The following is a 12,618-nucleotide window of genomic DNA, read 5'->3' as shown; positions in this document are numbered from 1 at the left end:
GTATGGATATGTTTTTACTGTTTGCATCTGCTTGAAATACAAAGATCTGGAATGCAGACCTTGACTTTAGAGATGCATATAACTTTGAAAGAAATTCAGCAACAACCTGAGGGTCAACCATGCTTGAAAATGAGGCTTGTATCAAAGAGATCTTCCATTCTGTTAATGAAATTGAAGGAGACCCGTACCAGATTTCAGCTGAGAAGCAAAGTGGATAGAACTGATATGAAAAATTCAGTGGCAATAGCAGCAAATTAGACCCTTTAAGGAAGGCAAAGTAATCTCTTTTCATTTCCTTCAGCTTATATGGCTTAGTTTTTAAAAGAAAAAAATAAAATAAAGTCTGCTTTATTTTTCCCTTGCAATATCTTCATCCAACAGAGGAATAGTGAGCTCTGCTTCTCTTGTCACATGCGGGTTGCATTTGGAACTGGAAACGTGTTTAGAGGTATCAGTATGATCTGTCCAGCATGCCTAAATTATAGGATGTGAGCATAAATAGCAAAATTAACACCATCATTACTAATGGAAGAACATTATATAGCTCTTTTCAGTATTTTACATGTCGTTTCTCTTGCTGAGGTGTGGAAAATTTTAAGAACAGTGTGAAGACGTCTCAGGGCCCTTAAAAAACCCTCACCCATGTGTTGGAGCAGAAGGTTTTTATAAAGCAACAACACCAGTGGTGAAATGTAAAATTTGTTACTACCGGTTCTGTGGGCGTGGCTTGGTGGTGGGGGTAATGTGACTGGGTGGGCGTGGCCAACTCTTTTTTTTTTTACTTTTTAAAAGCATTTTTATACAATCTATTCGGCGAATAGGTTGTAAAGAAATGCTTTTAAAAGTAAAAAAAAAAGGCTCTGATGATCACAGCTGTGCCTCGCGATCGTCAGAGCCTTTTTTTTACCTTTTAAAAGCAGGAAGTAATGACACCCGGGTGGGTGGGCGGAGCATCACGCCATCATCGCTACCGGTTCTCTGAACCACCTGCCACAATCGCTACCAGATCGCCTGACCCGGTCTGAACCGGGAGCATTTCACCCCTGAACAATACCCAATTTCTCTTTGGGTCCCTCATCTTTATTCTCACCTGCTGGACAGGTCACCCCCCAGTGGAGCCTTTTCTCATGCACATATAGGCAATATGTTGCCATGGAATCAAGTAGTTAACCAGTAATTCCTTGATGCATTTGGGGGCTGGTCAGGTTTAGGAGCTGATCTCTTTCAGGGCCTAAGGACGAGGAGAGTGAAATATAAAGAGAAACAGTTCCCTACTTCGTACAATTGGGAGAGATAGGGAAGAACTTTTTTTTAGAAAAACAGAGTTGGAAAGGACCCTGTAGGTCAGTGGCCTCCAACCTTCTGGGCACCAGGGACCAATTTCATGGAGAGAGGTTTTCCGCGGACCAGAGGGGGCATGGTTCTGTGTGCTGCCTGCATCCCGCGGATGGGGCTTTGCTTGTTTGTGTGGCCCAGTTTATGGCATGCCATGGCCTGGTGCCAGTCCATGGATCGGGGGTTCGGGACCTCTGTTGTAGGTCATCCAGTCCAACCCCCCCCCCCGATGAAGCAGGAAGTCAAGTGCTAGTTTCTGCTAATCATGATTTGTTGAATATACAGAAATATCTGGTTTCCGCTCCACAAAATAATAAACTACTGATGCACAATATATGAACTTCCCAAATATCTCTAGCTAAAACTTCAGGCAGCTACTGTTTACCAATTACATCTAAACTGTTTATTTGATTATATATTAGGCTATTGGGCAAAATTTACCAATTGCAATTGCTGGGCTCATACAACTAAACTAAAACCAAGCAAACTATATTATAGCTTAGCATGCTGTATAATTATAATATTTTGACGGAGGTCTCTCCTTCTGATAAATAGCTACATTATAGTCTCTATTAGCATTTAAGTCAAGTCTGCACAAATTGAATCTGTGCATGTTATGCAACTTGTGCATAAAAACAGTTTGCATTCTAGTGTCTTCCAATCAAAGGAAGTCAGTATTTATTTTTGAGATGGTAATAATTTTTTTAGAAAGAAATCATCTTCACCACAAGCATGCCCAAATTAGGTAACCCCTAGCTACCAAATGTTTTGAAAGAAGGAAGAGTTATTGTACAATAGTGAGACATGTTAACTAAGAAAATGTTAGTTTGCAGGTGATAAATGTTAGGTTTGCCTTCTGTTCCAACATCAGCTCTCATTTCCTACATATTGGAACTATGGGAAAAGATGCTTCAATTGTATTGTCTCCCAAACCCTGGAACAGAGAAAACTTTTGAACTCCCAATGTCAACAGGAAAGAAGGAAGGAAGGAAGGAAGGAAGGAAGGAAGGAAGGAAGGAAGGAGGAAGGGCAATTATAATTTATCCTGAGACCTTCTTAAACAACTAGGAAAATGATTAGATTCCTAGCATCCTTCATTCAAGAAAAGATTACTCTTTCTAAAAAGAATCAGCAGCAAGGATATCGTTCATAGTCCCCTGATATGTGTGCTAATAAATATGGTGCAAACCTAGAACAGAAGGGGAAAAAATTGCTTGTTTGTAAGGCTCACTTACTGTTCCTTCTGCCTCAGCCAGCTGGCATGCCAGAAGGGAAAGCAGCTGTGAAAAGGATGGTCTTTTTCTGGAGTCCAAAGCCCAGCAGGAACACAGTAATAAGTATCTGCAAAAACAAGATAAAAGAAGGGAGAGGAAAAATACCCAGTATTTTCTAACTGATAAGACCAAGGAGACATACAGTATAAATGTCACAGATATTGTGGTATTATGCAGGGTTAAAAGAACCTAGAATATGAAGAACATCAATTTCATATAGAATTGATAAATGTTTACAAATATGAAGCATCAAAAAGCAGAAAACTGAAAATTAATATTATGCTTTAAATTTTACAATACATATGAAGTAAGGACCTGCCGTAATCCAGCTGTTGATGGACTAGTATGGCCTAATAATTGCATATAGTGATTGGGATTGAAATGGATCTGAGTAATATCTGGAGATGCATTTTTGATTGAAATGTATCTACAATCTTAAGTATTCCCTTTCTGATTGAATTGTCTTAGTTGTATCTTGCAATTATTTATGTCCTGAATCTATTTCTACAAACTATGTATTAGGTGTTTTTATCTTGTGCAGATGATGGTTTAAACTGAGTGACAATCTTTACTGGAGGCCCATCATTTCAGAGGTAATGTTGTGGCACAAGTTTTTAAACATAATTGCTATACTAAAATTATGCCTTAACAAATGTAGGATGACATGTTATGTTTGCTGTAAACAGATGCATATATGGCCGGGTTGCAAAGCCCTTGAAGTTTGGTCATGTAACCATGGAGATCCAACTATCAGAACTTCAAATTCAGGTCATAAGACCTCTTTTTTGGGTTGGTTATAAGTTGAGGATTTACCTATTTGGGGAAACAGAGAACTGAGTCGAGGCAATGCAGGACTCTTGTGTAGAAGTACCCTTAGAGAAAAATATAGTTTCCCACAAAAACACCCCAAATCACCAAGGCCAATCACCTGTATCCTCTTTTAAAGGTTAATTTTCTTGGCCTATATGACTACTGCACAATGGTGTCTAACTGTGTCCAAAAGTAGTCCAAGAAAGTCACAGATAACAGTGTAGTTAGAAGCAAGGAAATGAGAGCAGGGGCTACGTGTCTTCTTACATTATACTCTGGCCAGTCCCACCCTAACCTTTATACCCAGAAAACATACATTTCTTCTGTGGCATAAAATGGACGGTCCATCTTAAATCCATTTTGAATAAGCTTGTAGAATTTCTCATTAACTTGCATTCCGGGATAAGGATTGACACCTAAAGAAAAAAAAAGTGGCAAAGCAAAGAATGAATGTTTGAAGTAAGCTTCATTGGAGAAGCTTTCTTAATTTGCATAACCTTGCAGAGCTGTCTGCAGGGTGTGGTCCAAAAAGTCAAAGTGGTAGCCACAGCAGTCCAATTGAAGCTTTGCCTGTTTTTTTTTACCTCCGTTGGATGCCATTTTGACCTTTTTGACCATTTCCTGCAAATATTCTGCAACCTGGACCACACTGAGAAGGCATATGCTTCTTAGATATTTAGAAAGGTGACTATTCAATTATATAATACAGGGCCTGGTGGCTCAGCAGACTAATAGCATTGTGATTAACACCAGCTGTCTGCAATTACTGTAAGTTCGAATCTCCCCAGGCTCAAGGTTGACTCAGCCTTCCATCCTTTCTAAGGTAGGTAAATTGAGGACCCAGTTTGTGGGGGCAATAAGCTGACTTTGTATAAATATACAAAAGTATGAAGGCTTAATTGTAAGCCACCCTGAGTCTCCGGAGAAGGGCGGCATATAAATCAATTTTTTTTTTAAAAAAAGCAAAATAAATGGAAAACCCAAAAGTGGTTAACAAAGACATTGCCAAGAGCTTCTGGAGAACATTTATGACAATTGAATAAAGGATGAAAAAGGATGATTTGTTTTTCTTCTTAAAAAGATATCTCTCCTAAAGTATTCCAGAGGAACAAGCATCTCGAAGTTAAAAACTCATGTGCACACACTCCTCCTATACTAATAGGGCAATTTACAGAATGAAAATGTATCCGCCACCCCATTCCCCACTTTGGAACTCTATTAGCAAGAAACAACATTCTAAAGACATTGTTCCAGGTTGCTTAGATCTCTGAATGAAACATAGTTCTGTTAAATCTCTGACTGGAGAACTAGGGAACATATTCCAGAACCTACCAAGAGAGAATATTTCCCAGAGTAAGATTCCATAAGACCAGACATCACTTTTAATTGTGTATATCCCTTCAAATAAACTTTCAGGGGACATCCATTTGACAGGTAAACGAGCCTGGAAAAAGAAAGCACAGAGAAGAGAGAGGTCATTTCCCCACAAAATGTTCTCATATAGGGAGACCAATTGCAAAATCACATTGTTACTGAACAGGTTTCTCCTAAGGAAAAATCATCTCTCTTGTTGGCATCCCATCAGATGGTAAAAATACTCTTGGTTACATGGGTACTCTAACATTCCTGTTGGACTGCTTTTGGAGGTTGGGATTTTGGATTTTGGATTATGATTTTATAATTAATTAACCTTAACCTGTGAAGTGGTGCCTTGCAGAAGTGACCCAACTCAATTTGCCTCCAAGAGATATTTCCTAACACCTCTAGCTTTTAAGCTTTGATTGAAATCAAATATCCTCTCCCTTATTTTGTAAAACTCTAATTTCTCCCACTCACCAAAAGAGCTATGGGCACAAATAATCTCTCTCAGGGCTATATGCCATGAATCTAATGAAGTGGCCTGTGATCCTTGAAAACTTAATCTATCTATATAAAAAATTTATGTATGTATATTCCAGCATAACTCTGGAACACCTTGAGCAATTTCAACCAAACTTGGTACACAGATGACTTACTATCTGGAAACAAATACTGTGGGGGTTAGATACTCCTGTGTGTGTGTGTGTGAGAGAGAGTGTGTGTTCAAGCATAACTGTGGAATGACTGGGCAATTAAGAAGAGCAAGTGTGGCATCCTAGAACGGCAATTGTTTGATGTCATGGGAGCGGGAAGGGAGAGCCTGGGCCATTAAGGAGACCGAGTGTGGCATCCTAGAGCGGCAATTGTTTGTGATGTCAGTTCCTTCGCAGCTTCCTCTGGAAAGGCAGCCATGATGTTCTCCCTCCAGTGGAGCAATTGGGAAACACCTGATGGATTTGGGGCAAAGTGCCAGGATTGTAGACAGGGCGGGAAAGAGGAGCGCATGGGAGGGGGAAGGCAGAGGGCAGGCATGATGGGCATGGGAGTAGGTGGAAGACAGGCCCCTCTCAATGGCTCCCTGTCAGACAAAGGCTTCAACGTCTATAAATACCCGGGCAACGCTGGGTTACCAGCTAGTATCAAATATAGTAGTCTTTAAAGTGCCATAAGACTCTTTAATATACATATGCAGTTGAATTGCCTTCTCTTCTAACATAATATATCATTCCCTAATGGAACTATTGTAAAAGTTGAGTACCAACTTTTGGCTGATTTCTCGGGGATAGAGAATCTGTAGATCTCAGAAGTTTCTAAGCGGCAATTCCCCAACATCTTTCACCATCTATCATGCAGTGTTGAACCACATCTTTCACCATCAATCATGCAATTCAACCACTATTTCCTTCTCTCTGAAGGAACCTAACAAAACCAAGGTGGTTTTAAACTTAATCATCTTAATTTTTTAAAAAAACCCACACCCAACAGTTTTGCCTTCTTGCTGTGCATATTTATAATAAAATAAATTTGTGCATATGTGTAAAGCTGAGAAGGCAGTATACATACAGCCTAAATTTCTGATGTGGAAATGCTTTCCATATTAGAAATCTCAAATTTTTATGCAAGGGAATGAAATGACACGCGCAGAGAATAGTATATGGTGGTTGATGACAAAATAAGGGATCATCAATCCTACTCTCACTGATACCTGGTTGATCTCTATGGGATACAGGATCTTAGAAATTATGAACAAGCTCTTCTTCCATACTTACAAGATAATTAAGATTCAAGCAGCTATCTCTATTTTTTGTAGTGCCAGTTTGGTGTAGTGGTTAAGGCATCAGGCTAGAAAACAGAAGATCATAAGTTCTAGTCCCACCATAGGCACAAAGACAGCTGAAGAAGCTTCTTGGGTGAGAAGTGAAACGTCTTCAAAGAAAAACCAGAAAGTCTGGTGTCATGTGCCTCTTGAAAAAGCACCTTTGGGACAACCATGACCTGGATGACTGAGAATCTCCATAGACATTTACTTCTCAAGATGCTGCCATGAAAACGCAGTGACTAGTTCAGACACTCACCAATAGTAAATAGTAAAGATGTGGAGATATAGAAGTGCGATTTGTAGCTGAAACTGTGCTGTGATTATAAGTGTTTGGTGCAATGATTAAGACTCCAGGCTATAAATCCAGAAACTATGAATTCTAGTCCTGCCTTAGGCATGAAAACTGGCTGGGTGACCTTGGGCCAGTCACTTTCTCTCAGCTCTAGGAAGAAGGGAAGGGCTTAGGCCCAGGATATCTGTCGGACCATCTGCAATCAGCAACAGCTCCCCATCGTCCGGTGCATTCTCACAGGGAGGGCCTACTCAGGGTGCGGTCGGATAGACAATGTCGGCTGGCAACCCCCAGAGGTAGAGCTTTCTCTGTGGGCACACCCACCCTTTGGAATCAACCCTCCCGGGGGCTCCGGTTGTCCCCTGACCTTCACACTTTCCGCCGCAAACTAAAAACATGGCTATTTAAATTGCCCAGCCTGGACTGATGGGGTTTTGATTTTTAATGTATTTTAATATGCGTTTAATATGTATTTTAACATGTTTCTTACTTGGATTGAGATTGTATATCTTAATTGTTGTGAGCCGCCCTGAGTCCTATGGAGATAGGGCGGCATATAAAACTAATTAAAATTAAATAAATAAATAAATAAATTACTTTTGAAACCTTGCCGTGAAAACTGATTAAAATATTGTGTTAGCAATGAACTGTTGTTATGGACTGGGCGAGAATGAAGAAAGAAGAAACAGCAAAAAGAAGAATTTTTGGAGACAACACCGAGATGTCACATGGAAGGAATGGCTAATGTATTAAATGTTTGTTTGTCTAAAAAATAAAAAAAAACTTTTTTTTTTTTAAAAAGAAAACTAGGGACTTGCCTAGGCAGCAAAAATGGACTTGAAAGCACACACACCACATTTCTATCCAGTTAAACCAACTGAAATTGGAAAAGAAATTTGTCATATTATCACATTATCATATTATCACCCTTGCGAACCTGGATTTGGCTGTGAAAGATATTAGTAGTAATTTCGTTTTTACTTTCAGATCTTTCACAGAAAACATTGAGAACCATAAACATCAACTTACATTTCCTCTGACAACATAGTTTGAATCATTCATTATATCCCTGGCAAGTCCAAAGTCGCATATTTTGGCCACTTTCCCATAGGTGACTAGTATATTCCTGGCTGCTAGATCTCTGTGAACACACTGTCAAGAAAGAAAAGCATTGAACAAAGGACAGAATTTAATTCTCTGATTGCTTTTTTAAAAATGCCTTTTTCCACTGAAATAAGATAGGATGCTGAAAGCCATTAAATAAAGCGTAGTAAGTTTTTTTTTAATGAAGTGTCAGTATTAAAGTAAAATAAAGAGCACTTTACTTTAAAGTGAGAACTTTAAAAATATAACAACACAGAGGCCAAAAGGTTAAAACAAAACATTACACAAAAATAATCTAAGATGGTGTGAATACAGGCATTTCTTTCCGTGATTTTAAAAATGCTTCTTAAGATATAAGAAACGGCAGTTAACAACTAACAATATCCTGGAATTATGTTTCAGTATGAACTGTGGGTCTCCAAGAAACCAACCGGATTCATTTTTCTTCCTCCCACTAAGCAAGGAAAGGAGCGAGACTGATAACAAACAGTTATTGTCTTTTAAATGCATAAACACAGAATGCCTATTGCTTGGAAGTAGGGTTTATGCATTTATTTACCAATTTAAGCACTCTATAAAGCAGCATTTTTCAACCTCAGCAACTTTAAGATGTTAGGATGTCTTAAATTGATAAATTAATCCACACATCTTTAAATTGTTGATGTTGAGAAACACTGGCGTAAAATAGACAGTGAATATTACATGCCCAGAAAGCATACATTCAGAAGTGAAACACCATAAATTAAACGTGACCTTCAAGCACAGTTTTAATCACATTACAAGCCTGTTCCCAGCTCAGATTGACAAGGACAGATTTTCCCTACTGGAAAACTTCTCTCTCCCCACAGAACTTCTTTGCCCAATTTTAAATTGGATGAAATACCTATCAAATAGCACCTATAAAAACATTTTTTAAAATTTGGAAATCAAATTGCACACTGATGTTGTTCACAGTTGGCTAATAAGATGTCTGCAAGCAAACAACCAAGCTCAGAGAATTCCACATAAAAATCTAACTCCAAACAACAATGACATATACTTATATAAAGTGACATTTTTCTTTTCTAGAAAAATTCTGATACTAATAATTCTAGTATTCAACCAGATTGATCTCAAATGTCTAACTAGTGATGAATTTAGATAGTAGAGCATTCCCCATCCCCGTAATCTTTATTATTCAGCACTATTTTTTACAGAACAATCTTACTGATTTTGATTCCAGAAACTCCATTCCTCTGGCAACTTGATATGAGAAGCAGAGAAGGTCTTCAAAAGTCAATATATTGAGACTTTCTTCAACATCTAGTCTCCTGTTCACATATTTCACTTCATCTGCAAATGAAAAATGGTGATTGGCTGATTTCTCAAGCAGAAAGAAGGACAACTACATTTTTTATTTTGTTATGTGGCCTCCAGAACCCTTCACTTTCAATATATCACACTCCTTCCTATGCACTAGCAACCACCATTGCAAATAAAATAGGTAATCACATGTATTAGTGAGAGACTGAAACACAAAGCATAGAATGTAAGTAGAATAGTATCTGATGCTGTTCAGAAGCAGGCAGTGTTTGGGTAGCAGATGCCATCTTATGGATGGCTAAGACTCACAAGGCAATGACATGGTATTTCACTGGAGACATGGAGCTGGGATTTTTAGTTTGCTCGCCCTTCCTTTTTTTATGAGCTGGGATTTCATCTTCAAAAGAACAAATACATTATTCTTTTGGGGGGGAGGGGCAGGAGATTGCCTGATAGTTTATTGCTGCATTATAGCACTTGGAGGGTTGAGAGAAGTAGAGAAACAGCATTCAGAATTTGCATGCGGTTTGTGAACTTCCTATTTCGGATAAACGCCACTCCATATCTCTGTTAAAATTAAAAATTGGCCATACCAATATCGTGCTTTCTCTTTTAATTTCTTTAAGAGAGAACAAAAAGGTAAGAGAAAATCATGGGATGCCAATGAACTTAAGAAAGAGGAAAGCGGGTGCCTTTGTTCTCTGTTCTCTACTGAGATATAAATCAGAATTACAGAATTGATTCTGTTGGAAGCTTCCTTTTAGACCGTATCTAGGCCCCTGCTCGGTGCAGAAATAAAAATTAAAGCAGATGGCTGTGTGTTTTCTGCTTGATTAAATCATCTTCAGTTTTCGTTAGTGTGATATCTCTTTAGGTACTTGAAAAGTCCTAGCATGTACTAATTCAATCTTTTTGTTTTAAGGCTTCTGAAAGAAGATGGTCCATGCCAGCTTTAATTGATTCTATTGCTAAGATTATTTAGAGAAAGACACCTTATCATCATCATCTTCTTCATTTAACGACCCCATAATCCCTTGTGGGGTGGAGTCTGGGCAACTGAATGGAGCCAGCAGAGTGTTTTAATAGCCGGATGCCCTTCCTGTCGCCAATGCAGAATTTTGTTCAGCAGATATATTCTCAGTATGCCCAGAGAGAGAAATATCTGCCTCTACCTAGAATCGAACTCACAGCTTCCTGATTGTGAGGCAAGAGCTCCACCTCTAGGCCACAGCACCACAGTAAAAGCACACCTTATGGCAGTTCCAAACTTCTTTCTGCCCACCTCTAATTTCTACAAATAATTTTTATAACCTCTTACCTTCCTCTGAAATCAGGGCACTTCCATATGTTTTAGAAATCACATCTAAGTCTTGTTTTGCATGTGAGTGATCCATTTGGCCAACTGGTAGGTAAGATCCATTTGTTAGTTTGATTCCATTTCTGGAGATAAAGGGTACACTTTAAAAAAAAAGAATTTATTAAAGCATCTAATATAACAATAAGGACAAACACAGCTTGATTATGAAATAATAAATGTAATACATTTGTACTGAAACTTTGATAATAATGCATTGTTTTTGTAAACAGATTTGGAGTGTAACCTTGCCTAATCAAAATATTATCTCCTACAATGTGCAATTCACTATTACTGTATTCATTTTAAGTGACCAAATCTTTTAAATGAGGATCTGTGACAGTTTCTTATCAGACAATATACAATAGAATGAAACCAACCAGTCTCGTGTGGCTTCATAGGGATTTCTCTATCAAAATGCACTTCTGAAACTATATTAAACTAGGTGGCCTTAATAAAATGGCCCTATGAACTACAGGAAAATAATGGCGGGGACTGTAAAAGGACATCTGGGCTTCTAAACAGAGGCATGGGCCAGATAAAATTGCCTGACTGGGAAGTTCCCAGAATGTTCCCAGAATATTCCCAGACTTCTCTTACATTGACAAGTCAACTGACAGCCATATACCTCATTCAAAACATCATACTTAAAATTTAGCTTAGTCTGAGTAAAGTGTTACTGAGGGAAATTTTCTCAATATTTTCAACCAGTTAATATCAAATTTAGTTTTCCAGTGCTTATAGTTTTCTTTGTTAGCTGCCTGAATTATACTGTCACCTGTCTGGCCACATTCTTCCTGCAGTTTATGATCAAAGGCCTGTCAACTATTGCAGCTTCAAAAAAATTATTAAGAGTAAATTGATTGTGATGCATAAAAAATATTCCCATCTGTTGTATTTCTTCGGAACTTGTAGGGTTATTTGGGTTTGGAAGTAAGATTCATTGTCACCAGCAATTTTTGGTAATGCACAATGCATTTTTCTACGGAGTCCTTGGTGCTCTCTGAGCTTGATTATTTTCTTGCAGAGATTTCATTACCAAACTAGGTAACATCGTCATTGCTAGAAGGGAGTAGAGTTTGCTTTCATTTTATATACTAAAGGCTTACCCTGGCAGGTCTACTAGCCTTTTGTCTGTTTGTCCTGCATAGAAGTTGTTATAGTGGTATAGTCTTTAACACTATGTTGTAGATGACTCTTTATGGGGCTGCTGTTTTCTCTTAGATTAGATTAGATTAACAGAGTTGGAAGGGACCTTGTAGGTCATCTAGTCCAGCCCCCCACCCAAGCAGGGGACCCTACACCATTTCTGACAAATGGCAGCCCAATCTCTTCTTGAAAGCCTCCAGTGATGAAGCTCCCACAACTTCCGAAGGCAACTTCTGTTCCATTGGTTGATTGTTTTCACTTGTCAGAAAATGTCTCCTTATTTCTAAGTTGAATCTTTCCTTGATCAGTTTCCATCCATTATTCCTGGTCTGGCCTTCAGGTGCCTTAGAAAATAGCTTGACCCTTTCCTCTCTGTGGCAGCCCCTCAAATATTGGAACACTGCTATCATGTCTCCCCTGGTCCTTCTCTTCACTAGACTAGCCATGCCCAGTTCCTGTAACCGTTCTCTTCTCTGCACTTTTTCTAGAGTCTCAACATCTTTTTTATAGTGCGATGACCAAAACTGGATGCAGTATTCTAGGGCTGCTGGGTATTTTGGTGTACTTAGAAAGTTTTGGAGGGCTTTAGTTGGTTTCTCTGTTACGGTGATGCCATATAGTTAGAAAACTAGCAGAACATATCCATGAATACCCACTAGTAGTCATTAGATATGATGAGAACTCCCTAATCTCACAACATATGGACAAACTGAACTGTAGTTTCATCTGGGAAACTGTGAGCATCGTAGACCAAGCCAAATTCAAAAACACAAGAGAATTCCTGGAAGCCTGGCAGTCAGACGAATTGGACCATAAACAA

At 38.7% G+C, this 12,618-nt stretch overlaps 1 protein-coding gene across 1 annotated transcript in view; it reads right to left on the bottom strand.

Moving 5' to 3' along the window:
* Positions 1 to 348: 348 nt before the first annotated feature.
* FLT3 (fms related receptor tyrosine kinase 3) overlaps positions 349 to 12,618 on the bottom strand; it is a 56,377-nt gene continuing 44,107 nt past the window's right edge. Inside the window, exons 18-24 of the mRNA XM_070943877.1 lie at positions 10,614 to 10,735; positions 9,201 to 9,325; positions 7,919 to 8,041; positions 4,752 to 4,863; positions 3,736 to 3,835; positions 2,571 to 2,676; positions 349 to 474 (exon numbers count right to left, since the gene is read on the bottom strand). Coding sequence (XP_070799978.1) covers positions 349 to 474; positions 2,571 to 2,676; positions 3,736 to 3,835; positions 4,752 to 4,863; positions 7,919 to 8,041; positions 9,201 to 9,325; positions 10,614 to 10,735 — 814 coding nt within the window. The remainder of the gene's footprint in view (positions 475 to 2,570; positions 2,677 to 3,735; positions 3,836 to 4,751; positions 4,864 to 7,918; positions 8,042 to 9,200; positions 9,326 to 10,613; positions 10,736 to 12,618) is intronic.

This window comes from Pituophis catenifer, unplaced genomic scaffold (genome assembly GCF_029215685.1).
Source record: "Pituophis catenifer annectens isolate HBS135680 unplaced genomic scaffold, rPitCat1.0.hap2 SCAF_4, whole genome shotgun sequence".
NCBI classification, from domain to species: Eukaryota; Metazoa; Chordata; class Lepidosauria; order Squamata; family Colubridae; genus Pituophis; species Pituophis catenifer.
The sequence above is the reverse complement of the archived record's forward strand: the minus strand, read 5'-3'. Positions and strand labels throughout refer to the sequence as shown.